This window comes from Pollachius pollachius (genome assembly GCF_949987615.1).
Source record: "Pollachius pollachius genome assembly, chromosome: 6".
Taxonomy (NCBI): domain Eukaryota; kingdom Metazoa; phylum Chordata; class Actinopteri; order Gadiformes; family Gadidae; genus Pollachius; species Pollachius pollachius.
In genome coordinates this window covers 8,426,895-8,454,831 of record NC_136939.1, presented here as the reverse complement: position 1 = coordinate 8,454,831, position 27,937 = coordinate 8,426,895, and the positions used below count along the sequence as shown (strand labels likewise).

General features: G+C 41.8%; 3 protein-coding genes across 4 annotated transcripts in view; 2 read left to right on the top strand and 1 right to left on the bottom strand.

Moving 5' to 3' along the window:
- ncor1 (nuclear receptor corepressor 1) overlaps window positions 1-8,693 on the bottom strand; it is a 57,365-nt gene extending 48,672 nt beyond the window's left edge. Inside the window, exons 1-6 of the mRNA XM_079738669.1 lie at window positions 8,575-8,693; window positions 5,375-5,561; window positions 3,270-3,364; window positions 2,680-2,884; window positions 2,117-2,293; window positions 706-819 (exon numbers count right to left, since the gene is read on the bottom strand). Coding sequence (XP_079594795.1) covers window positions 706-819; window positions 2,117-2,293; window positions 2,680-2,884; window positions 3,270-3,364; window positions 5,375-5,485 — 702 coding nt within the window. The 5' untranslated portion in view covers window positions 5,486-5,561; window positions 8,575-8,693. The remainder of the gene's footprint in view (window positions 1-705; window positions 820-2,116; window positions 2,294-2,679; window positions 2,885-3,269; window positions 3,365-5,374; window positions 5,562-8,574) is intronic.
- A 632-nt stretch (window positions 8,694-9,325) lies between these two features.
- On the top strand, window positions 9,326-21,940 carry pigl (phosphatidylinositol glycan anchor biosynthesis, class L; the record flags this gene model as incomplete). 2 transcript variants are annotated; one of them, XM_079738495.1, is made up of 7 exons in its annotated part: window positions 9,326-9,593; window positions 10,563-10,662; window positions 17,438-17,528; window positions 18,380-18,447; window positions 19,987-20,018; window positions 21,157-21,290; window positions 21,560-21,940. In XM_079738495.1, the coding sequence occupies 7 exons, from the start codon at window positions 9,326-9,328 to the stop codon at window positions 21,686-21,688; spliced, it is 822 nt and encodes a 273-aa protein (XP_079594621.1). In that variant the 3' UTR covers window positions 21,689-21,940. The 2 variants fall into 2 exon arrangements, with proteins under 2 accessions (XP_079594621.1, XP_079594622.1); XM_079738496.1 differs by having other exon boundaries at window positions 9,329-9,593; window positions 21,373-21,596.
- A 2,194-nt stretch (window positions 21,941-24,134) lies between these two features.
- LOC307077171 (polyubiquitin) lies at window positions 24,135-26,457 on the top strand. Its single transcript, XM_079738494.1, has 2 exons — window positions 24,135-24,194; window positions 24,962-26,457. The coding sequence occupies exons 1-2, from the start codon at window positions 24,143-24,145 to the stop codon at window positions 26,341-26,343; spliced, it is 1,434 nt and encodes a 477-aa protein (XP_079594620.1). The 5' UTR covers window positions 24,135-24,142; the 3' UTR covers window positions 26,344-26,457.
- The last annotated feature ends 1,480 nt before the right edge of the window (window positions 26,458-27,937 follow it).

The following is a 27,937-nucleotide window of genomic DNA, read 5'->3' as shown; positions in this document are numbered from 1 at the left end:
GGCTGCTCTGCAAACTGCAACCAGATTCTCATATCCTGCCATTTTCCTAACTGCCTGTATGCACAGACATGGGGCTGGGGGAGCTGGCCTGGGGGTGGGGACTGTGCTGGGGAAGGCTCTTCTGCTCCCAGGGTTAATGGGTAACTAGAGAGGAAGGCGTTCCCTCTGCTCCGTCTGAGAACCATGAACTATAATAACCTCCTGTGCACGTGCATGTGCAGGCGCACGCACACGCAGGCACGCGTGCATGCACACGCACACACGTACACACGCGCAGACACATGTACACACAGGAAGCAAAGAAACACACACACACACACAGATTTGCTTCTGCTGCACTGCAATACAGGACAGGGTTTTTGTTTTTCTAGAGACTGTAAATTGCTTAAAGTGTTGTTCAGAAAGGATGCTCGTCATTATGTTTATAAACCCCAACAATAATTCTTTCTTAAAAAACTTTAAAAAATAAAGTCAGAGGACATGAGAAAACCTGTCTTAAAATGAAAATGACAAAGATTAGACATAAATGCCCCCTTCTAAAAATAAACCCATTCCCCAATAAAACAGCCAATGCTTTCAGCCTTTCGCAGGCCAGAGAAAACCTGATAAAATAATGCTCAATCTGAACAGTGCAGCAGAGCAGCAGCCGCCAGGCCTGCAGACAGCAGTGGTTTAGCGGTTGAGTGACGGGTGAGGAAGACCAACCCTGTTCTCGTCGTAGATGATCTGCACGATGCTGCGATGCTTGTGCTCCACCGGGGGCGGAGTCGCAGGCTTTTCGGGCTCCACGGGCTTGGCGGCTTCCTCCTCCAGTTGTTGCTAAGGGACGACATGCAGACAAGACAAGTCAGTATCAAATATGCAACGGCAGATTCAACACACCGGAAGGGTGGGGTAGTCCTTCGAGTCAAATCAACAAACGGTGCAAGTCCACTTCAAAATAATTTAATTTGATTTTATGAGCAGAAAGTTGGGAGTTTAAGTGGGAAATAAATGATAGACGCTGATATTGGGGCAGCCGTCTGGCATCAGATTACAGCTTATCCACTTGTTTGAGATTCGTTATTTTCCTGTGGAAGCAGAGGTTTTCCCATTAGACCCCGCTTTGACAGGGAGTTGAACTGGCAGTGAGTGTTTGCAGGTCAAAGGGTATGTCAACCCGCCAGGTTATAGGGACAAGATTAGAAGCTCCTGAAATACCCAATATAAACAAATAAATCCCTGAGAACCTTGGGAACATAAAAGTGCTACCGAATCAAACTGTGTTTGCATTCCTCTCCAATGAGAAAAGGACCAAAAAAAGACGAAAACAACAGCATCTAAAGGAAATGGAAGACAAGCGTGAGGTCGGCCAGAGGTCCACACAGGAAACAAGGATCTAGGAGAGCAAACATTTGCTTTCTGCAAGCAGTTAACTGCAACCAGACATAGCTTGACTAATCATCACACCCAGATAAGAATTTACAGCATAGGACGAGTGGCTTCGACAGGCTACTGGTTGTCCCAAGGAAAACAACCTAGCCAATCCTCTCTCACACGTAATCAACTAATAATACACAGTGCGGCTACTCTGCACTGTGTCAGGTTGTTGTGCAACCCTTCAAAAGTGTGTGGTTGCTCCAATAGTGATGACATGCTTCATTTCGCACCATCTCCGCTGCAGTTCGCTTTGTGTCAAAGTGATTGCTAAATGCAACTATCAAAAACAAACATACTGTAAGGGGGCCTAGGTTAGCAGCCTGTAACCGTGTCAATGGTTCAGAACTAGAAGCGACCTGGTTAATGGGTCTGTTCTGGGAACGGGTGCTGCAGCCCGAGCCAGCCTGCTGGGCTTGGCAGGACTCCCTTACGCCGGCTTTGAAAGATCAAGTACAGTGCGAGACAAAGGCGGGATACATCGGCTTCCTCGTCAACAACAAAATGACCAGGAGGAAACAGAAAATTGCCGGACCAAAAAAAAACAAACATGCTAAACCACACCCTTCAAACGATTTAGTCCGGCGCTCCATTAAAGATTTGTCCTGGTAACTGAGGGACCACACTATGAAGGTAAGGAGGGTTATGTTCAGCAGGGTTTTGTTGAGCAGGTGTATTCCCCCGCCCCCACTACACCCACCTGCTTCTTCTTCAGCTTGAAGATCTGCTGCTCCACTTTGGCGATCTCCCGGTCCACACGGTCCATGCTCTGGATCAGCTCCTCCTTGGACAGCTTGGAGGGGGACGTGTCCTGGTCCTCCCCCAGGTGGGACGCATGGCCGCCTGGGGACTCCATTTTGATGCTGTACTGGGACTCCTGAACGGCAGCAACAAAAAGGTCAACGACGGAGCAGACAAATGAAGATGACTTCTATAAAAAAAAAAACATTAAACTAAAAACAAAAATGGCAAATTGACTGCATTTATGTAGCGCTTTTATCCAAAGCGCTTTACAATATTGCCTGACATTCACCCATTCATGCACACATTTACACACCGACGGCAGAATCAACCATGAAAGGCGACAGCCAGGTCGTCGGGAATAGTTAGGTTTAGGGTTAGGTGCCTTACTCAGGGACACCGCGACACTCGAATTAGCATTCTTGTGGTTACCAGCCAACCCATGCTACCTCCTGATCTACTTCTGCCTTAGAACACAAACACCATGAACGTTTAACAGCGGCTGGAGGCGCTGCGCCACACCTTCTTCACCTCCATGTTGGCCCTGAGGCTGTCCTGGACCGTGTGGGGCAGGGGCATGATGATGCCCCCGGTGGTGGAAGGGGCGCGGGCGATGTGGGACTCGGAGATGGTCTCCATGCGGGGCCGTTTGGCCTCCAGCTGCTCCATGGCCTGGGCGGTGAAGGAGAGGAACTGCATCTCGAAGCCATGGCAGTTCTCCGGCGGCCTGGGGAGAGAGCGGCAGTGGTCATTGCGCGAGGTGCCTGATGGTCCTGAGACCAGTCACCTTAGAGACTTTTTAACCCATTTGTGCCAGCTGCTGCGCAGCGCAACATTGTATCTAGTAGATACAATGTTGCGCCGCGCAGAAGCCGGCACAAATGGGTTAAGCATCAGGGGTTGTCGTTTGTTTCAGCGAGGCCACGCTCCTTGGTAAAACCTCGGCTGTCAAAAATAAGGAGGTTAGATATATTCCATTTGGAAGCAAAATGAAAAATAAAATTCATTTGAAAAAGCCCACGTTATCACAGTTGATACAAAGCAAAACAAAAAGAAAATAGATTAAAAATAAATATTTTTTACAAATAGATGTTGCATGGTGAGTCTCACACCTTTCAGCTCCTGGGTGAAACTCTGACAGCAATGAGGGTCTTCTCCGGCCCTGAGGGTCCTGTGAGTGGGATCGATAGTCTGGAACGGCAAACTCCTGGACGGGGACAGACACACAGAAACACTTTAGGAGCTGGACTGGGACGATCCAGGGAGAAAACAGCAACATTTAGCTGGTCTACTTTGTAGAAACATAACAAGATAGACACAAAGCCAAGACAGAGAAGAAAACACCTGGGTGCTTTAATTAAAAAATGTTTCAGACTCTTTTAAGCCTCCATCCCAGAGAACTAATCCACAAAGGACCATAAATATCCCCCACACAATCTGACCTGCAAACAAACCTGGTGCAATAAGAGGGAATATTTCCCAAGTCCTTTTTTTGTTCCAGATTTAAACAAATAGTCCTGCTGCCCAGAAATGTTCTGCAGACCGTTTTCTACGTAACAACTCTGCTTCTACGAATTGTGTCGTCCAAAATACCCAACAAACATGATACGAACTCCACTGAAGATATATTGAAACTCTAATGAAAGGGAGAAAATATATTCCTTGATGAGCAATAATGTCCTCCCGTCTGCGATGTAGTGAAAGATATAGTTATAACAACTGAATTATTATCCTTGGTTTACACAGAACTCACGACACACCTCAGCACAGAAAGCAAAAGAGAATATTTCTAAGAAATGCTTGATATATTAGTTTCCTTCAAAGAGACAATATAATATTACTCGCCTTCTTGGAAAGAAAGAATGGGCTTTTTCGGCTCATGCTACAATCCATTCTTTGTCCGTAATCATTTGTATACTAAATACAAATTCAAAACTTCATTCCAACATTACCATAAATTATCCAATGCCTCAGAGGCCACTAGACCCCACTCCTATGTATCCAGAATAAAATAACATTGATGTTACCAGAAATTTGCAAGCAAAAAGCTTATGCCAATGATGGGGTGGAAACATCTGAAATATTGCTTGTCGGAATAACGTATCTGTAATACAATAATTGTGCCAATATAACTGTGAGTTCAACCCTACTGACTGTGCAGCACAAAACACAAACCAACCAAACCAGCAAGCTTGCAACGATGGGAGTGTTGACACATTTAGAATGTAGGTGCTTGAAACCAGGAAATGACATTCAACACAAGTCTGCCGGTACACAATGAATATGGTTTGTCCATTTGAAGGGCCGAACTTCAGTGGAAACAATGCCCAAACATTTGCATAAAGTTAACCCAGATTAATCCCTTTGCCTATTGCGTCCAATACAAAGTGAATGGGAGCGTTGCATGCCTCTCATAGTCCTACACCTATCCTTAAGTATGAATGCTGTACATATACACATAAATATGTAAACACAGATGCAAAAAGTTCCAGCCTGAATAAAATAGTTCCAGCCCGAATGAAAGATACAGTCCAAGGAAAACCTATACTGATTTAGGAAACCCAAAGTGGGACTTTTGGAGGCACATTGTGGAGAGGATTCTACCAGATCTCAGCAGAGCAGCACAGACAGACGGACAGCAAGAAAATAACAAACAGGAATTTGAAAAAAAGTGATGTCACCATTTTTGTAACCAACATTTACAGAAGACCTTCAGACATTGGGAGTCAGTCACTGCTCATAGTTTATGTGGTCTTAAAATAACTGGCATGGTTGCATCGCTTCAAGGCTTTAGCAAAGTAGCATTTCAAAGACAAAAAGTAAGTAAGCCAAAAGATTTCTTTGAAGACTTTAAGAAAATTCCTTTTTTTCTCCCAGTGACAACATCAAATCATCAAAAGAGACGACACTTCATCTCCTCTGGCAAATAAGACTCACTAACTTTGGTTGCAAAGACTTCCATTGCCAACCAATAGCAAATCCACTCACAAATCCACCCACTTGGCTGTGGTCAACCAAATCCAGCCAAATCCAATTTCTGCATCATCATTGTCCTAATATATCCGTGTATAGGATCCAAAACCAGACTATAGCACAGTACCTCCCTTCCATGTAAATCTACCTCAAATCTGCTTTGCATGAACCTATAGCGCAGAAGCAGCAACAACAACAACAACAACAACTACATTGCGGTTGGTTTAAAAAACGCACTGCTTACCTGCTGGTGCCGTGCGTTGCTGAAGGTGTACTGAACGGAGTGGGGCGGGTAGCGGGTCTGCTCGCCGCTGGAGCCACCCTGGCTAGCGGGGTAGCCCGAGCTACTGGACATCCTGAGATCGGGAGAAGCAGGCTGCTGCTTCGCGAATCAGGGGACCAGCAGGAGCATGGCTGCAGTACCAAACGACCTGCGGTGAAAGAGAGGGGAGTGGGGGGGGGGGGGGGGGGGGAACAGCACGCCGTCAGACCCCAGTGACACGTGCCGTAGCAAAAAACATCCATTTTAAATCAATACTTTATGTAGCTTACGCTGGGAAAGAAATAACACATCCAACTGCCAGAGGGAGGAAGGGAGAGTTAGAGGTTGGAGTGGGGGAGAGCGAGGGAGAGAGCGAGGGAGAGAGTGAATTATTATGAGTCATAGGAGCCTTACTGTCCCTAATAGATTTTTTTATTAATTTCACAATGACACCCCATTAATGTGAAGAATGATGAGAAGAGCCTCTGTCATATCTTGGCATGTACTTAGCCTGACCTGTTGTGCCAAAATTATGTCTGGTTTGGAACACATCAACAAAACAAGCCAGTGAAGCTAGCAGACGAATGTCCACCTCGTAGAGTGACTTGTTGATATCCTCTTCGACAGGGCCTGTATTTGCTTAATGCTAGATGGAAACACCTTGAACTGTGATAGTTCAATAAAATATGTGCATGAATAGAAAGGGGACATTTTGTTTCTCCTATTCATCAAGTTACAAAGTCTTGTTCATACGCGAATAAATGTATAGAGACCATGTCTCTTCAATGTTGTTCCTTCTGAACATGACAAAAAAAAGAGCCATAATCACAAAGCTGTAATTTATGTGCACTGTACATGGGCCTCCAAGCATAGCTGGTACAATTGTTATGAATAAAGGATAACAATAAAACATACGCTTTGTGAGATCAAGGTACTCGAATGTACTCCTTTGTAAGAGATGCATTCAAAACTTAAGACAGCTCCCCCCCACTGCCATACTGCTAAACGTGAAGGAGTGCTAGTTACCAAATAACTAACAGCATAAATAAATTGTTTTTCTCAAACCACAAATCATTGTTTTGACATTGGAAATGGCCTTTGCATAACAATACCATTAACCATATGAAAAAGAACTTGGCCCAAATAAACACAATTGGCGGCATATCAGATTATGTGACATCCCAGCCCTATACGTGACAACACACTCACAGCATAAATAACTATATTTGGATCTGCTCTTTTGAAGATATGACTGCATGTGTCCGCAATGGATGTCCTTAGTCTTACTAAGTTACTGAGGTAAAACATTGGAACCTACCAAAAGGGTCAATGCATTGATCAACACTTGACCAAGAGCATTGCTTGTGGCTTCTCTTATTCTAAACCTGCAGTTGTCTGTTGCATCACATCTGCTATCACTGGGACCTACTGATACGCCAGGATATTGGAAGCAGTGTTTATATGGCAAACAAAGGAAAGGAGTAGAATAATGATCATCAACTAACATTTGCACAGAGTGTGTGCATTGTTTTCTATTTAAAACAAGGTAATCTGCACGTTAGTTAATATGATATGACTCTTTAGTTAAACTAAAAGATAAACTAAGGGGGGGGGGGGTTAAATGAATCATAATGAACAAATAAGGAACATTTGAATTACAGAGAAGTAAAAGAAGAGCTATATTTGTACTGGTAATATTTACAGCCCAATCGGCAGGTAGTGGGTTGTCCATTTCAAGATTAAGGACGACCTAGGACAGGGAACACGTCCAAAACTGCATTCTGTATTACAGAATGCTTAAAGGAATAGATGCTACCTTTCAGAGTCATGATACATTGTCTGAGGGAAAAAAATGAGACAGCAAAAGTCAACTTTAGGTGAACCATTACAACTGAAGATAGAGTTTGCAACTAACAAGCGGACTAACCTAGAAAAAACTGCTAAGAGGAAATCATAGCAGGGAAGCACAGGCAGCACTTCCAATGCCTTAGAATGTAAAAGAAGCAGCCCACTTTGATGCATCTATGCTAGTAACGTTCAGACTATAGTCAAATATATTTACCTTTGGGAAACAACGATTTAATTTTTTATAAAGAAAAATATATATTAAAAAAAAACATGCTGTACAGCGCCTAATAGTCCAAATTAGAGTATTTGGCCTTTCATTTAATCTTCAAGGTCTTGTGTACGCGTACACGATTTGATAGCCGGATCTGCCCGTTCCTTGCCATGAGCGGGAGCTGCTACTGGGCACTGCTCCTTCCAACTATAGACAATGAAACGGTATTCTTGCAGGCATGCATGTTTGATCCAAGGTGAAGAATGAAGAGAACGTAGAGGAGACGTAATTGTGCATAACGGTGTATTTGTACATTCAACAAGCACCCCCACCAGCTGAACGGTTGCACAATTATTTGTAAACTGCTTACCTAGAAATTGACACCAATTACAGAAATGTTCTGACTGTCCTGCCTAAGATGACACGCAACATGATGTTTTACAGGCCCTTCACCGCCCTCTCCGATAATAGACATCGGATGCCATAGATGTCAGATGCATGCCATGACGTTAGTAGTTTGTGTGCATCGTTTCGGCCAGGCGAACTACATGTTCAATGCAATATATTCGCTAGGGAGCCCTTTACAAGTGGCAGTGGTGGCCTGCTATCAAACATGAGGATATCACTGGTACCATCTGACAGATTTGATCACACGCTAATGGGGTGTATACCAATAAAATCCAGCTTCCGCTGCAGTGACATGTTTGATGGATCCCAGGTTTAGGGGAAAACATTCCAATTACATGTGCGGCCTCAACCAACACAGAGTCGCTGAATGTGTTGTTATTGTTGCTTCTTATCACGCTGTCACACAAACGCAATTGAATGTATTCCATTGGGGGATGGGTCATTCCGGAGATATGACCTTTTCCGGAATAACAACGAAACATGTACTGCAACCAATGTTGACATATAATTATGTGGAGGTTACGACTGCATTATAGTGCATTAAAATCTAGGCTGGTCGTGTTGGTGTCTAACTAAGCAGATTTTCACCTTTGAATTCTCCACCACGTCGCCATCTTGCAAGTCAGATTTTGATCGTAGACTAGGCGCTGAATTAGCGTACTTACAGTACCAATAAGATACGTTTATTTGATCTGAAGAAGCATTTTGCACTCACCTCATGTTCTGAAACAAGACTGACGAAAATTAAGCGTATACCTAGATCTGAATTCTCTCTAAAGCGCTGATGTAAATCGGTGAGGTACGAGCAGTAAAGACTGGGCAGACGGAAGGCTGCGCCGCATTTGTCTGTCCAAGTCCTGACAGGACAACATATATTTTTCTTTGTTATGAAATGATTATATCGTTAATATCCTTGTATAAATCGTAATGGTTATATTATACCTTTGCTATGTGGTTTATGATTAAGGAACTACTGTTTTCGAGAACTTATTTTGTTATGTTGCTTTTTAAAAAGTATTAGAATAATTTATACCTGCAAGGACAATGTGGAGGGACAGCAAAGTCATCCCCGCAAGCAAGTTCCTGATGATTGTGATCTATTTTATACAGTACGTTTGTGATCTACAAATTACAAAGACGTGATTATTTTTAATATAATAAAATGCCTAAAAAGCAAAAATATTTGTAATGAATACAAAAAAAATCCTGCATGTGCCTTTTATTCAAGCTCTCAACATATATGTTAAACTAGCTTGAGAAAGCTAGATACTGTTACTCATATATCATAAAAACAGAATGAATATTTATGAAATAGGATTTGTCTTCGTCAAGTGTAGAAGTCCGTAGTTAAGGGATTTAACGAGATAGTCGTTCATCCATTAGAATCCGCTATTTAAGCTATTGTGGAACCATTGACGTTTTGGATATTGTTTGCACACGGATTGTTTATCGTAGCGGTAAAAACAATGTCCATCATCATAGTATCTATGGTTATATTCTACTTTATTTGGATTACATTCATTTATTACCGAAATCGACGAACACTTGATAAATCCTTAAAATGTATACTAAACTCTTTATCAAACAGGGGTGCCATAGCAGCCTCAGACGATGTTGATGTTAGAGCACTAATTGTAACTGCACATCCAGATGATGAATGTATGTTTTTTGCACCAACAATTATACGTCTCGTGGAATTGAATGCCACTGTTCGCTTGCTCTGTTTTTCAGCAGGTAAAGTACAATAATAATGAAACACAAAATGTATCTGAAGTGTTACACATTTCAATTCTGAGTCCCCAGTTTTGGGTTAGTTATATTTTTCTAATACTTTCGATGACCCATTGCCAACACGTCGTATTTCAATGTCACTCAATAGCTGCCAGTGCCTCCACATCACAATCATGTCCTGACACCTAAATTGGAACATTATTTAATGTAATGTAATCTTAATTTCTTAAATCTGTGAATTGTATTGCATATCATTTTAACAACCTTATTATGTTTTATGATAATCTAGCCTATAACAAACTATGTTTTTTTCCTTTTAATATCTACATGTAAAAATGTATTGTATTATAACTTGTATATCTTTATATTAACACATTTCTAAATATAATTGTTTTGGCTATTAAAACAAAACAAAAGTGATGACCTTCATTCACTTTGAGGTTTGAAACTGAAAAAAGTTTAATGAACCACAATTTTGGATGTGGCTATTTATTCCTCAAATATCAGTGAGATTCAGATTACCTAGTGTTACTCTCTTAAGGTAATAGTAATACGTATATTTGATGTGCTGTGTGCTTTTTGCACCCTCAAGCCCAAAAAACATTTGCCTTAATGCATTAATATTATTGCGAACTGTTGTGCAACCCATTTATTGTCATTGGGTTCAGTTTTAATGCACCATTTGGTTTTAATTATAATAATTCAATCACAGAATTTGCAGATTACTGTATCTTAGTTGACTATTAAAGTGAAAGTAAAATATTATTGAATGTATTGCACTCTTACTATAAATAGACAGATTAAACAGATATGTATTGTATCATTTGATTACTTGGACATTTATAGGAAAACTATTGTCTTACCCTACTGATGCAGACTCTATTTACATTTTATATAATTACCTTTCAGATAAAGACAATTTGTTACTTATTGTATTTACATATGGTCACTTCTTTAAAAAAAATGACACAGGAAATTACTACAATCAAGGAACTCAGCGTAAAAAGGAACTGCTCAACAGCTGTGCACTGATGGGGATACCAGCCTCTCACGTGACCATACTTGATCAAAAGTAAGTCTGCACTGAAACTCAACATCCAAGGCATACAGAACACAGATCATTTACTCACATATCGGGCTTGAGTAAGGAAATCACCCAAAAAATACAAAAGACACAATGGGTATATATATATTTTGAATACCTTTATTATAAGAATATATATTTAATGTTCCCAGAGAGGAAATTTGGTTTACAGACAGTAGTCTGTCAGAAAACATGTTACAGAGAATATGTCATAATAATCAGGAAGAACACAAAATACACAAATTCACAAATTCATTTTCCCTGTCCAGCAGCTACAAAAATGGCTACTAAATATCCCAGTATAATAGAGCACATATCCCTGCCCCCCATGCCTATAGTGTCTGTAAGACGTGGACTGAGTGAACCACAAATCAAGCCCTTCTATTCTTGCCACAGCAGACAGGGGCAACCATATAGTGTGGTTGTATTAGACACATGGCTTACTCTAATAGCCTCATATCAGGGGGATCTGTAGGGACTACAGATGAAAAATTAGCCTGCATGGCTAAATCTGGTACATTTACATGTTGAATTCAGGTGCTCATGTTTATTCATGTACTCTGTCCCTTTTAAATATATATATATATATATATATATATATATATATATATATATATATACATACAGTGGGGCAAAAGAGTATTTAGTCAGCCACCAATTGTGCAAGTTCTCCCACTTAAAAAGACGAGAGAGGTCTGTAATTTTCATCATAAGTAAACCTCAGCTATGAGAGACAAAATGAAAAAAAAAAATCCAGAAAATCACATTGTCTGATTTTTTAAGAATTTATTTGCAAATTATGGTGGAAAATAAGTATTTGGTCACCTACAAACCAGCAAGATTTCTGGCTGTCACAGACCTGTAACTTCTTCTTTAAGAGGCTCCTCTGTCCTCCACTCGTTTCCTGTATTAATGGCACCTGTTTGAACTCCTTATCAGTATAAAAGACACCTGTCCACAACCTCAAACAGTCACACTCCAAACTCCACTATGGCCAAGATCAAAGAGCTGTCAAAGGACACCAGAAACACAATTGTAGACCTGCACCAGGCTGGGAAGTCTGAATCTGCAATAGGTAAGCAGCTTGGTGTGAAGAAATCAACTGTGGGAGCAATTATTAGGAAATGGAATACATACAAGACCACTGATAATCTCCCTCGATCTGGGGCTCCACGCAAGATCTCACCCTGTGGGGTCAAAATGATCACAAGAACGGTGAACAAAAATCCCAGAACCACACGGGGGGACCTAGTGAATGACCTCGAGCTGGGACCAAAGTAACAAAGGCTACCATCACTAACACACTACGCCGCCAGGGACTCAAATCCTGCAGTGCCAGACGTGTCCCCCTGCTAAAGCCAGTGCATGTCCGGGCCCGTTTGAAGTTTGCTAGAGAGCATTTGGATGATCCAGAACAGGATTGGGAGAATGTCATATGGTCAGATGAAACCAAAATAGAACCTTTTGGTAAAAACTCAACTCGTCGTGTTTGGAGGAGAAAGAATGCTGAGTTGCATCCAAAGAACACCATACCTAAAGTGAAGCATGGGGGTGGAAACATCATGCTTTAGGGCTGTTTTTCTGCCAAGGGACCAGGATGTCTGATCCGTGTGACGGAAAGAATGAATGGGGCCATGTATCATGAGATTTTGAGTGAAAACCTCCTTCCATCAGCAAGGGCACTGAAGATGAAACGTGGCTGGGTCTTTCAGCATGACAATGACCCCAAACACACCGCCCGGGCAACGAAGGAGTGGCATCGTAAGAAGCATTTCAAGGTCCTGGAGTGGCCTAGCCAGTCTCCAGATCTCAACCCCATAGAAAATCTTTGGAGGGAGTTGAAAGTCTGTGTTGCCCAGCGAAGGCCCAAAAACATCACTGCTCTAGAGGAGATCTGCATGGAGGAATGGGCCAAAATACCAGCAGCAGTGTGTGAAAACCTTGTAAAGAATTACAGAAAACGTTTGACCTCTGTCATTGCCAACAAAGGGCATGTAACAAAGTATTGAGATGACCTTTTGTTATTGACCAAATACTTATTTACCACCATAATTTGCAAATAAATTCTTTAAAAATCAGACAATGTGATTTTCTAGATTTTTCTTTTTTCATTTTGTCTCTCATAGCTGAGGTATACCTATGATGGAAATTACAGGCCTCACTCATCTTTTTAAGTGGGAGAACTTGCACAATTGGTGGCTGACTAAATACTTTTTTGCCCCACTGTGTATATATATATATATATATATATATATATATATATATATATATATATATATATATATATATTTGATTTTCATCCCTGATTTTACAGTGTATCATGGCATTTCTCAATGGTTGTTGGCCCTTTGGTAATTGGAGTAGGCCTACACCTATCTAAACACACAGTTCCCAATGAAGAAGTTTACCTTGGGCAGTGAAGACTATTATTAAACACTTTATTATTAACACTAAAGCTTATGGACTGTACATACAGATTGCAAAGGAATGGACCTTTTGGGTAATTTAATATGATTTTATTTGACATTGTAAAAAAGAAAATACATAAATGTCTAATATGTGCCGTGGTGAAGCCATATATGGAAAGGAAAACCTGGCCATCTGTCACATTGTTACATTTTCAGAGTTGTGCGCGCATAGCCATCAACAGTTGCATGATGGCTATTCGTATGGCATAGCCATATTCATATGAACAGACTATATTTGAAATTTGGTGTGTTCAAACATTTAATGTTGTTTACTTTGTCAGAGATCATAAGAGATAAAGTAATTTGTGTGAATTTGCCCTTTTGAATCAGAGACTGATTTAAAAATAAGAATCTCAGAATACTCATAAATTATTTGAAATGAGAAAAATCATATTTAGATGAATATATGATTACATTATGATTATAAAATATAATCCTCAGATTGTTTCTTTTGCCACGAGCGAGAAATCCATTGATACAAAGTTGAAGCTGTTTAACCTTGTTTGTACTATAGATAATAAATACAAATAAAACATAAAAGACCACAGAGTGCAGTATGGCCCAAAATTAAGATTAACTTGATTCCCACTGGGGCATTCAGACAGCACAGTAGCAGAAAAGGTGTTTCACGCAGCACATACACATAATGGCTAAATATTTAAGTTGATTTTAATGTATATTGATGGTCTTCTTTCCACAAGCTTATTGAGTTCTATCATGCCTAGATAGTGCCTCATAGTCCGACTGGTCCTGTCTTATTAGCTTGCATAGTCACATATCAGAGAAGGCAATGTTTGAATTGACCAGAGGATTTCTCTCTCACTCTCCAAATAAGCCCAGCTGTTTTTACCAGAAAGATGTTTGGGTTTCTGAGAACTTGGGGCTGCTTACATGTGAGTCCCAGCGGGCCGTCTCACCAGGAGTGCTTAAGAAACACTGCCACAAACCGGGAACTGGCAGTAATAGATTGGAAGCCAGCCTAGATCGTCTGCCCTGTGGAACATTGTTGGGTTGCGTGCTGGGAGAAACATGCGCATGCGCGCGCACACAAACACACAGACACAGGCAGACAGACAGAGAGACACACACTAGACCTTTATTATCTTCTGTGTCTTACTTTTTCATCTTATTTATTTGTTTAATCTGAAAGCCCCACACCCATCCCACCTTCTCTCGCTCTCACCCACTCACCCTCACCCCCAACCCTCTCCTTCCCCCGATTTTTCCCATGTCTGCTGAAACTGTGGGATTCGTTTTGGCACAACCTTGAGACACTTTCAATGTAGGTAATTCGGATCTGCTTCTAAATGGCTGTTTTCTCTGTACTTTCGAACAGACCAAGTATGCGCAGATGTACATTCCTGACCCAATCTCATATTTGTCAGTTGATGGCAATAAAATAAACTCAATGAAGATGCTTTGGATGGCTTGGAATGTATTTTCTTTACTTTGTACTTACTTTTTGTGATACATTTTTTTGTTATTCAGAAAAAAGATTCTCACGAAAATAACTTTACCTGGATTTGATTGGTATGTGGCTCTCTCGTTTGGTTTCTGTTGGAGATGTAAGTTCATAGGCATCTATCATTAACAACCAATGAGTTTGTCACACTTGGGTTAATGTAAATATGAAGTTTGAGGTAGTAAACAAGTCTAGTCAGGTTCAGTTCTCAAGGGCATTGGAAGGCCTGTTTTTGACATGATCCCCATTGCTTGATCTATTTCTTCGCACCCTTCTATTTAAGATAATAATGCCTTACATTTAACTAATGCTACTTTGTCAAGCAGTAGAACTGGAAAATCCCTGGCTGTCTCTTCCTTTTTTCCTTCTTCAAAGCAGAAAGAAGTCTTGGCTTGGAAATTACTCCCAGGATTTCTAATATTTCTTTTTTTTCTTGAGTTTGTCTAGGAAGACTAGCCTAGACATATGCAAACACACAACTTATCAGAGGTAGGTTGGAAATGGTGACCCCAAAAGCAGAGTCAACGATGACCACCAGCATGGTTGGTCAATGGTTTGTTAGCGAGCTCCGTCACTGACCCTAAACCGTTACCATAGCATGTTCTTAAGTTCTTCAGTCACAAGCAATGAAGAATTTTAATGCGTTTCTGGTTGATCTCGGTTGCCATCAAGGACTGGTTGTGCTTCGCCTTTGTCTGAGTGGGGTAACGTAGTATTATAGATTTGTATATTGCATTACAGAATTTTCCTGTGTGATATTATCTTTCTATGACACTCATTAATTACCTGTAACTACAGAAAAATGTGGATAGTGTAAACCTTAAATGCGCATGCAAGAAAAATACTATTTAGTAGTTGCGTATCTTCAGCAGTGACTTCATGATGCGGCGGTGGGTGGGGCGTAGTGGGGGGAGTAATGTCAGCAAGGCGGTGGCATCTCAACCATTCTCTGCAGCACACATAATCTGACTGTGTGGACCGAAGCCTGGTAGTTTGAGAGGGCTGGGGTACATGTGACCAGACTAAATGAGCCCTCTCTGACATACACACACACACCGACACACAGACGCACGCACGCACACAAAATCGGTTTACTGGGCCAAAGTTCAACCACTGCATACAGATGCCTGCAAGCAATTAGACGCCCCATGCAAAGCTAGAGCAGGGGAGCTTGGAAGGTTACTCTAGGACATTTGGCTCTGTTGCCATAGTGAAGCAGACTCTCTGGCTGCATCTCGCTTGAGAAAGGTCAGGTGTCCATCTTTTGTTCATTTTTCTTAGCTGCCTCCCTTGTTTTTTTTCTTCCTATTTGCTTGTTTAAAGCTCCAATGCTGTTGGCGCTTATAAACAGATTTTTCCCCAGTTCATTTAAAAACAACAACCAGAGACAAGCAAATAGTTACAGCATGGGTCTAATAATCAAATATATATTTTCCATCTTTTGTTTTCTATGTTATTCTACTTTTGCATTCTTCGTTTCTCTTGGACACAAATAAATGGAAAAAAAGTACTGCAGTTATCAGTTAAGTTGTTTATATAACTATATATATATATATCTCTTGCAAGAGGCATTGTTATTCTGTGTTCTTTATTGGTTGGAAACAATCTGCTACTCAGATGACACATCTATACATTCTAACTATCATTTGAACTTTGACCACCAAACTCCCAGTGACCCCAGCCCCTTGTCAGTGTAACCCCCCCTGCCCCTCTCCACCCCCTCCCCTCCCCTGCTACTCCATGCCTGACCCTTCCCCGGTGACAGCAGTTTGATTTGTGTCTCAATCTATCACTTCTACATAATGACTCAACTGCCCTGGCTCATTGTTTAAAAAGAAATAATGGGGGTGGCAGGGGGGGCGTTTGGGTCCACAGCTTATCCCCCCTTCCAAAGTATACACAGTCATCATACTGTGTGTGTGTGTGTGTGTGTGTGTGTGTGTGTGTGTGTGTGTGTGTGTGTGTGTGTGTGTGTGTGTGTGTGTGTGTGTGTGAGGGAGAGGGGGTGCATGTGCTTGTGATCACCCAGCTAAACTCAATCATAACAGGGCCAGGCCATCTGCGGTCATCTTATCGCATTAACCCGATCTTTATGCTTCACTAATGACGCGCAGTTGTTTTCGTTGTTTGTGTTGTACGTCTTTGATCACGTGGGATCAATGGCTAAACTGGGCTGACTAGTGATCTAATTTGATACTGTGCTTTCCTTGCTAGTGTGCTCTCATTTGCTAGCGTATTTTCCGTTGTATGTGTGTTTCTGGATAGCGTAGTGGATGCATGGTTCATTAGCAAGAGGGAGCTGCGGCTATGCCTTGCTAATGTAGGCCTCAGGACATTGTCCTGCATTGAACTCCTTTGACCCCGAGACCGTCGGGGTCCTTTTTCAGTTCGATCACGCCTTCCATTTGTTTCGTTGTCCAACGTCTCTGGATACAAGGGGGTTGCAACCAAATCGACCGAAACAAGTGATTCAATTTTTATTCTATTAATTTCATTTTTCGGTTAAACTCTTTTAAGATTTAGGAGTTGCAGAACCTGGATGTGATGGATGCTAAACAAGGTCCCAGGGCTGTAGTTTCAGCAGAACAGGATGCTCAGCCTTAACCTCAGAACACCCTGGGATTTACATTCCAAAAGAGTTCTCTTTGAGAAGTCTGCCTGGATTTAGCCGTTGCCAATACTGTTCTGCAAAACACATATAACTAACCCTTCTCTAAAACAGACCACACCTCACTATCAAATGCAATGCATTTTCAACACAGTAACGTACAGTTTCCATGTCACACCCTGCTGCACCTGGATATATTAACTAGGCTTTCTTTTCTGCTTGCAGAGAACTTCCAGATGACCCCAGTGCAGAATGGAGAATCTCCCTGATCTCCTCCTTGATCAGGAAGCACATGAGATCCCACTCCTCCAACATGGTACGGGCTGAAAACGAACTCAATATTTACAAAAACATTCAAATGAAACGAATACGAAACATTCTTCGCCCACTTCTTTTTTTTAGCAGGTTTTGGTCAAACACTAGACAGAGGCTTTCTCTGGGCCATGAATCCATATGTTTTCTTGAGTGACATCCGTTTATGGCCAACAGCTTTGCTAGCTTATGATCTTGGCTATAATCTGTGGTCTCCATAATGACCATATGTTAACGATGTAAGCCTCACTTTCCCCCTTGGCGCTCAGCCAACATGATTGCACAGCGCCTATCACTGAGACGGCTGCAGCCACAGCCTCTAAAAAACAAATAGTTGTGCACTGCACATAAAGATTCTTATCTCGTCGAAATTACTTTCTTCTGCGCTATTACCAGGGAGGAATTTGGGTGTATTTTGCATCTGTCTCACTTATTAAAAATAGTTGTAGCTGGGAAAAGCAGAATGGTTAGCATCAGCTCACAAAGCCCTGATGTGGGCTTGGCAGGTTGTTATCAGACTAAGCGAGAACAAACAGGAGGAACATACCAGCTAAAACACACCAGAAACGCCCACTACAGTATGCTTTTTGCTGTGCACTCACTGTCTACAAATGCAAATAGGATGGCAAGTTATGGATACCCACATTGATCAGGCTTCTAGTGGAGTGAGGCACTTAGGCTGTAATATACTGTGATTCAAGTTGCTTATAATGTGATTATCTTTGAGATGCATGACTTCACCGTGAATATCCATAGTCCCCCTTTTTTGTAGTACTTTTATTTTCCAATTGTGGGAGACTGTTTGTGTTGTTGACTGATTAAGCTTGGGCTCGGCGGGACCTTTTTTCGTTGCAGGTTCTGACGTTTGACGGAAGAGGAGTCAGCGGCCATGCCAACCACACGGCCATCCACGAGGCGGTCAGGTACCAACATTGGCTTTTTCCCACATCAAAGGGCGCAGAGAAATCCGAGGACTGGCCTTCCCGCGGCCTGCTTTGCCCGATTCAGGCACACTTCAGCACCTCCCTCGCCCGGGTTCCCAACAAACTCCCTCCCCCACACACATACACATACGCCAAGACACATGCACATGCACATCAACACATGCACACACACTTGCACACAAACTCGTACACTTTCTGATACTTCATCTGTTACATAGCAGAGAGGTCATCCAAACCTGAGACCCTAGCTGGAACACAGCACAACACTGTCTCCCAGAGAGCTCTGAGCTGCAGGGATGGCTGGGCACTGGGGATGGAGTGTGGAGGCGGTGGGTGGACGTGTAGTTTGCAGAGGCCAGCCAAAAGTCTGTTTGCTTTATATGAATAGTAAAAAGGGGTGGGGGTGGGGGGGGTTGATGCTTGTCTATTGTATGCGGTTCCTACACAATCGCCTCTGCACACACACACACTGTGCAAATGCCTGAGTTGACCAGTAAGTTGGCAGTTGTCACTTGAGCCTCAGTGAGCATTGCTGGCTGACCTCCAGTATGCAGACCTCAACTGCAGATTAACTCTCTTTCTCTGCCAGATTTTCTCTCTCTCTCGCTCTCTCACTCTCTCTCTCTCGCTCTCTCTCTCTCTCTCCCCTCCCTCTTAGAGGGATGTGCTCTAACCAGTGTTTTTCCCGAGGGCTTGCTCTCAGGCTTTATTTTTCCTTCAAACCTCCTCAAAATATGTTTGCGTAAGAGGTCATTCCTGGCCATTTCCCATATTTTGTGCACTTGGATTAGAATGGGTCGAGGGTGACTTTTAAGAAATACTGTTACTTACATGGACAATTGTCAATTGCTCATGTCACAGTGTGGAGTACAATGTCACCTGCTGGTCAATACATTCAATGCATCATTGGGAATATAAATACCGTATTTCCCGCACTATAACGCGCACCGGATTATAAGGCGCACCTTCAATGAATGACCTATTTTAGAACTTTTTTCATAAATAGGGCGCACCGGATTACAAGGCGCATAGCATAGAAGATACTGTGAGTGTGATACTGTGAGATACTGGGACTGTGAGTAAGCGCAGTAAAATGCTGTGTGCACTGACTACGATAGCCGTAATGCTGCAAGCGGTGTGGCTTTATCGTAGTCGTAGTGAAACATTTTATTATTATTATTAAATTGTTTTTATTGGTTTTTCATACTGAAACATTTTGACAGAGCGCCGTTTACAACCAGTATGGATCAACCAATTAACCAATTGATCCATATATAAAGCGCTCCGGATTATAAAGCGCACTGTCGTTTTTTGAGAAAATTACCGGTTTTTAAGTGCGCCTTATAGTGCGGAAAATACGGTACCTAGCCTTTTGAGATCATCCAGATATTCACGTTTTCCGTTCACAATGACGTGAGAGAACCAGAATGTGAACTTGTGAGAAAGACCCAGTAATGCATCAAATGTAATCATTCGGATATGTTTCATCTGACTTGTTTTATTTTGTCTTCCCAATAGCCACCTTGCTTCCACTGGCCAAGTTACTGATGGTAGGTCTGACCATTCTATCCTTTTATAATAATCGAAGAGATTAGATCATAAAAGCTTCTTGTCTGACTAGTACCAGAAATGTGTGAGTAAGGGAAGCAAAATAAGAATTGATTTCCGGAATTACTGATTATGGTGCTGCTTTGTAGTCTGTAGTGCCCTCTACTGTTCAATGGCGTCCGTCTTCCCTGTTTCGTATATACAATTCCATCTGATGGGGGCAGAATTGGGTTGTCTAAAGAAGATGAACTCGATAAACATCTCTCCAGCTTTAAATGTACCCTTAATCTAATGAGCTTGAAGGTCAAATAAACAAAAATCTCTAACTGACGTTAAGGTAAATGGACTGCATTTATAAAATGCTTTTGTAACCAGTGGCCACTCAAAGCGCTTTTTCGTCTTCATGAACAACATGCGGTCTATTGTATTCAGAAAACAGGATGTTTCTGTAGTGATGGGGATCTATGGTTATACAAGACAATCTAATGGGGAAATCTGTTTTAGCTCTGTGGGAATTTGTAGAGGTTGGCCTTTACAAATCACTCAACTCAATTTTTTTTTTTAATGCTATGAAGTATTGGCATTAGTCCTGCCGTTAGACATACTTATAAAATGGTCAGTGCCTGTACAAAGGAAATCTAATATTAATCTGAATACATTTGTATGAAGACAAACACAAAGCACTTTACTAAATAGTATTGGGATATATTTAATAGAATAATTCATATTATTGATCTTTAGACCTCATCTACATGCTAAACTAAGTACAATCTACCAAAAGGTTTTACTCACACACACCAGTGACTCGGTCAAAAGGTTTTTTATTCACATTCTATAAACCACTTAACAGTACAGGTTTAATAATTAAGCAGCATACAGTTTGTACCTATTTTACAAATTTGTTGAGTTGACTTGAATCTAATCTGATAAGGGGGACCTTTGCTCTACTAAAGAGAACCGCATGCCATTTCCTCTACTCTACACTCCCACTCTAACCATAATGGCTGACTATTAACGATACATCGTCAACCATAGTGGCCTACTTGAGGCCGGTGACCCAGATAAACAATTTGCCGAAGTTGGAGACGGAACATTCAGTCGCATTAACCAGTATCTGTGCCTCGTGTCCGTCTGTCCCAGACTGCTGTCTGCTTAGCTTGGACACTGTGGGCCTCTTCAGGAAGTACCTGTCTTTCCTGGAGCTTCCAGTCAGCTGGCTCTGGCCCTCCGCCCTGTGCTGCGTCACAGGCCCCAGGGGCTATGCCAAGGCCAAGGTGAGGCTGTAAACCGAGTGGTTAAACCTGCTGGGGCTGCTAGGGCTCTCACGTGTCACTGACACTGCCACATCACCAACAGGGCGAGGCGCATCATTCCAGGATCAGTCTTGTGATTCCGAGGCAATCTCAAAGATCACTGTCGAGTGTATGGGCCTAGTAAAGTTACGACTTCTCATCACTCTCCTCGCATGTACAGTATGTTGCGTTGAATGAAAGTGTCTTTGTTGAATGACTAAAATCTAAATATTGTCATCTCTTTCTGTCAGGCGGCCATGTTCTGCCATGTGACCCAGATGCTGTGGTTCCGTCACCTCTACATCTTCTTTTCACGTTACATGTTCATCAATACATTCCAAATGCTTCCACGGGGACCAAAGAACCTGAAGATCTATTAGGGTTCCTCACACAAAATTCAATGCACTGATTGTAGCTTATACAAATTAAATATATAGTTTTGTAAGCCGAAAATGGATTCTTGTTGATATATCTTGTGGGATTTCTATCTTAAATACAGAAACTTTGATTCAACTTGGTAGGGTTTATATTTAAGTGAGTTTCATTTTTCGTTCCTTTGTAATATAGACTCAATAAACAATGCACTTGTTTTGACAGAGGTTGAAGGTTTCTTATGGTTCATTCTGAGTTGTTATTGCTTTTAATCACAAGGTCTCCTCCACAGCGCTTGACATGCCTCTTATGGTCTTGTGAGCTTGCATGCTTTCTTCCCATTTCTCCCCACAAAACTTCTCCACTGTCACACTACAAACAGTACCTGGATCAAGACAGTGAGGTGCGATGCCTAGGGGCAGAAGAACATAAAGAAACGTCAGACAAGTATTAACCCAATCAGTATTAACCGTAAACAAAGCAGGACCAGAAACGTCTCCCAAAATAGAAGGTCTAATGATGATAGGGCATTGAGTCACACTTGCCATAACCGTTGGGGTTCGACCGTGGCGTGTAGAAACTCTGAACGCCACATATTTTACAAAAGGTGTGCTTGGCAGCATGGGTGTTAAATGTGTATGTCGTCAGATCTCCCCCCCCCTGTGACATGAAAAAAACGAAAACGTATACACTTAATTATACATATACGACTGAATTGTATAATTGTTGTTAAAAATTGTTAAGTACAATAATGACGTTTTCCTACCTGCAAAAGGAGGAACTGTTTTTTCGGCACAATAAAATGGAGGTTTTGCTTCTTGGTGCAAATACTACAACTAAGAAAAATACAAAAACGATTAATTAGCTCTCTAGTCTAGGCCAACATAACTTTAAATGGGAATTAAATATGTTGTTTTAAACAGAAAAGGAGACTCGAGTTTTATGTTGTGCTCAAGATGGCCTACTTGCACTCGAAAACATGAAGATTTGGGGAGTTCCACACTTGAAATCTGACAGCACCACAATGGCAACCACCGATGTGTTTTACATGGTCCATCCTGTAGAAAAACAAGACAGATTTAAAACGGCTCATAAGTTTTTGGCCCAATACGTGGTTATTAGAACCACAACATATTTGAAGCCAAGCGCTTTGAAAGACCTGAAAGAACTCTTGTGTAACCTGATGACGTTTCTACAGCGTCCTTTGCAGCTTTCTGCAACCCACCCCTCTGTCAATAGACCCAAACTATAAACTATAAAAGTGGATTATTGTATTCTACGATTGATCATCATGAGCGAAAATAATATGAACGGCAAGGTATGTTCATTATCATCATTGAATTAAAAAAAAATGTATTCGACGAACGTTGGCAGTGGACCTACTTTCAGTTGAACATTCGATTTGTCCGTCAACATGTGAATTAAAACTGACTGAGACGATCACAGTACAAGGTACAAGGCATGTACAAACATGTCCAGCTGGGCGGAACCTTATCCAAAGAGAACTCTGCTCCGGAAAAAAGACTGACGTGGTTATCATCACGCGTTTGGTGATATCAAATTACAGTCTTTTGTGAAAGAAGGAGGGTGACCTGAATAAATATGCTCTGCTTGCCTGTAACTGAACAGCCAAAATGAAAAGGCTTACATACATAATTCAACATGGGACCGCTGAGTCATTGTGGACAATGTCACATAACCTGTCCATGTTGTCTTTTAATACGTCCTCTCATTTCCACTTCACAGATATAAGTACAAACGCTTTTAATTGACCATGTTCTAGGAAAACAATAATGTTCAGCTGTAATTATAGGGCTAATGTTTTGACAGAAAACATTTTTGCCGCTTTCAACAATGTACGTTCACAACCGTCGCCTGCTTTTCATACTGTCACACACTTTCCAAATTCTGGCACAGAACGCCTGAATTATGTTAGAAACACCTTTTTATCAGGCTTGTACTGTTCGAGACTGTTCACTTGTTTAATATAGATTCGATGTATATTATAAATGTTGTCTGTCGCTGCATTTTCAACCAGGAAGGGTGCGGCTGATTAATGTATTTGCATTGACTCAACAATGAGCCATTATTTACCGTCATCATGGGACCAATTGCTGTCGAGACAAACATTTGATGAACCAATCAGAGCCTGGAGGTCGGTTCCTATAATGTTGTTCTGGAAAATTCCAGGGCTTTTGCCGAAGCACAGAAAAGTATTCCTCCGCCTTGGTTCACTTGAAAACGGCAGACAAAAAAAAAAAAACGAAAATCGAAGAATAAACAATGAAAGTTTATTTTATATTTAGCTAATATACATAATTTAGTGAATGGACAAAATAAGACCCCTAATAACAAATGAAATTGAAGGTTATACTTGACATTTCAGACGGTGAGAACTACTTTGGACGGCGGATGGTAATAGAGTTGTGACGTGTGGTTCTAGGTATAAATACACTGTGTCCATGAGTGACGAGCAATACATTAAGACTGTGGGAGCTGAAAAGCCTATAAGTAGTAAGTAACCTTTTTTGTCTATTTTATCTATACTGTTCCTGTCTTTTGTTAAATCGAATAAATTGTCATGGTTTCTTTTCATTGTATAATGGTTGTCGAGACTCTTGTATTATTCCGTTAGATTACCTTGAGTTCCCTGATGCTATTGTCGAAAGCGAATAATAGTAAGTGCATTAAACCATGGCGACGAAACGCATGATTATTGGAATTCTGGGAATAACGTTACATAAACTAAATAACTTACGCATACGGCTTGAAGTGTCAATATTAAGAATAATTTACTTACGATATTCGGAGACTCTCCTAATGCCGAATCGTTTTTACTTATGTTCCACATGGGTATTGATGAAACCTAAATGGTTCTAAAGATTTTTTTCGACTGCGACTAGGTATGACTCAACATTTCGAGTGTCTTCCATTAGCGGAAGGCTGAACAAAAGAAGGTCGACTGAAATCAAAATGGCGCCTGGAGTCGAAAGACGGCCCCTTTCTTTTTTTCCTCGGCTGTCGACTGACTGCATAAATCTTGCGTTGGCATTCGTTCTCGAAAGCAATCCCGTCACCATACGTTGTTACCGGAACAATTGTCAGCCAAAAGTATCAGACGATGAGCTATCGTTCGGAATTATATTGACTAATTTACTTAATATTAACAATTTACTTCAAAATGAAGTTTTAAGTATTTTTAACTTAACGAAATAGTTCTTGTGTTAACGAAATAGTTCCGGCTTGTGTTAACCGACCAACTTCTTTTTTTTTATCCTCAGGTTCTAAAATGCAGATCTTTGTCAAGACCCTCACTGGCAAGACCATCACCCTTGAGGTGGAGCCAAGCGACACTATCGAAAATGTTAAAGCTAAGATCCAGGACAAAGAAGGCATCCCCCCAGACCAGCAGAGGCTGATCTTCGCCGGCAAGCAGCTGGAAGATGGGCGCACCCTGTCCGACTACAACATCCAGAAAGAATCCACCCTCCATCTTGTCCTTCGTCTGAGGGGTGGTATGCAGATCTTCGTCAAGACCCTCACCGGCAAGACCATCACCCTGGAGGTGGAGCCTAGCGACACCATCGAGAACGTGAAGGCCAAGATCCAGGACAAGGAAGGCATCCCCCCAGACCAGCAGAGGCTGATCTTCGCCGGCAAGCAGCTGGAAGATGGGCGCACCCTGTCTGACTACAACATCCAGAAAGAATCCACCCTCCACCTTGTCCTGCGTCTGAGGGGTGGTATGCAGATCTTTGTCAAGACCCTCACCGGTAAGACCATCACCCTGGAGGTGGAGCCTAGCGACACCATCGAGAACGTGAAAGCCAAGATCCAGGACAAGGAGGGCATCCCCCCAGACCAGCAGAGACTGATCTTCGCCGGCAAGCAGCTGGAAGATGGTCGCACCCTGTCTGACTACAACATCCAGAAAGAATCCACCCTCCATCTTGTCCTGCGTCTGAGGGGTGGTATGCAGATCTTCGTCAAGACCCTCACCGGCAAGACCATCACACTGGAGGTGGAGCCTAGCGACACCATCGAGAACGTGAAGGCCAAGATCCAGGACAAGGAAGGCATCCCCCCAGACCAGCAGAGGCTGATCTTTGCCGGCAAGCAGCTGGAAGATGGGCGCACCCTGTCTGACTACAACATCCAGAAAGAATCCACCCTCCATCTTGTCCTGCGTCTGAGGGGTGGTATGCAGATCTTCGTCAAGACCCTCACCGGCAAGACCATCACCCTGGAGGTGGAGCCTAGCGACACCATCGAGAACGTGAAGGCCAAGATCCAGGACAAGGAAGGCATCCCCCCAGACCAGCAGAGGCTGATCTTTGCCGGCAAGCAGCTGGAAGATGGGCGCACCCTGTCCGACTACAACATCCAGAAAGAATCCACCCTCCATCTTGTCCTTCGTCTGAGGGGTGGCATGCAGATCTTCGTCAAGACCCTCACCGGCAAGACCATCACCCTGGAGGTGGAGCCTAGCGACACCATTGAGAACGTGAAGGCCAAGATCCAGGACAAGGAAGGCATCCCCCCAGACCAGCAGAGGCTGATCTTCGCTGGCAAGCAGCTGGAAGATGGGCGCACCCTGTCCGACTACAACATCCAGAAAGAATCCACCCTCCACCTTGTTCTCCGTCTGAGGGGAGGGCAGTAAATTATTCCATGTTCCTAATGCACTGATTCTATTATTTTTCTATATTTTAATCACGCATGTGATTCTGTTCCTTAAAATGTTGCAAAACAGTCAAATAAAGGATTCAAATTAAAAGCTGCTTTATTTTCTTTTGGTATGTTAATTAAATAACACAGGCTAACCTGTTGTAAGGGGAAGAACAAGATGTCTAGTAAGATCAATGATGTCACCAGAGGAAAATCAGCCGATCTATTGGCTATGGCCTGGTGTAATGAATGAGCCATGCAGATACAATGTTTTCGTGTACTCCTTAAAAGGTGGAAATACTGTAGCGCATGATAATCTCCCTCATAACCTGTAATCTACAACGGTTACCAGCATTTTTTCAGTCTTACTACAATATTAATTTCATAAAGGTTATTTTTGAGTAGTACATTATAAAAGCTTTGATACAGCAATAACCCCATACGTGGCACAAGTGAAGCACATCAACGGATTTGACATGTTAAAATTCTACCAAGTTCACTGGCCCAACCTTAGGCTGTTTCTACGGACAGTTGGTTCCAACAGCTGTCAGATGTTGTGACAGTTGTGAACCATTGCCTAAACAAGTTCAAAATCAATTTGTAAAATATAAATTTAACCCGCGCTACTTTGCATAATATTGTATAAGCAATAGGAGCTTAAATTAGTGCTAAAGACATTCCAAACTTAAATTATAAAAGCCAGTGAACCCATTGTCTCAGCAGGAATTCGAAAACATAGTGCGTTTTGGAAAGAGTAAATCGTAGCGTTATGTCAGGGAAGCATAACCCTCGGACTTTGGTATTAAATGAGTCGCTGCTCAGACGGAGCCTCACCATCCACACACACCGTGGGCGTGGCATTATACTATACGTGTCCGAATAGCTCAACTTTATCTCGGAGCACAGTCAACAGCTGGCCATACAGTGTTCACCACATCCAAACATACCCCGCCGCCTGTGACCCTTCGGTCGTGACGTCAGAGTACATTGAAAGGCACTCAGACGTCACGAAAATAACGCAACCTGTCTGCGCAGTCAAGCGGGACGTCGCTTTGTTTTGAGGAGAATGGCGAAAATATAGGATTTTACCAAAATTTTCGATGAATTTAATTAATTATTTCAGAAACAGTGATAAAATAGCATAGATGACTGCTGACGATCATATATGACAAATAACCACGTTTAAAAAACAGAAAAATAACGTTTCTGGTTGTACTGGCTATTTGTAAACACAGGCTAATGTAAACTTTAATGTTGAAAAGGCAAAATGTACCCGTAGTTAGACAGTTATTGAACAGAAAGTAAAGCAAAATACAATACAAAGCATCTGAGCAATAGCAAAAATTGCTAAGTACCTGTCCGATGAAAAGAGGTAGAAATTGGTAGGCCTACAGGAGATATTAACCTACATTACACTTTCCATTCATCCATCCCTTGCTTTGCTTGATTTTGAATTCAATGCATCCACAATGATTTTATTTTATTTCTCTAAATCATATTGGTCTTTGCAGAATTACAATCTAAGTTTGAAGAAAGATTATGGTTACAATGCTCAAAGGTAAAGTATAGGTCTAGAGATGCTCTTGTGG

Bases quoted from the DNA above. Each gene is read 5' to 3' on its own strand.
- LOC307077171 (XM_079738494.1), top strand. From the start codon at position 24,143: ATGAGTGACGAGCAATACATTAAGACTGTGGGAGCTGAAAAGCCTATA. The intron at 24,195-24,961 runs GTAAGTAACCTT...TTTTATCCTCAG, and splicing joins AGCTGAAAAGCCTATAAGTA to GTTCTAAAATGCAGATCTTT.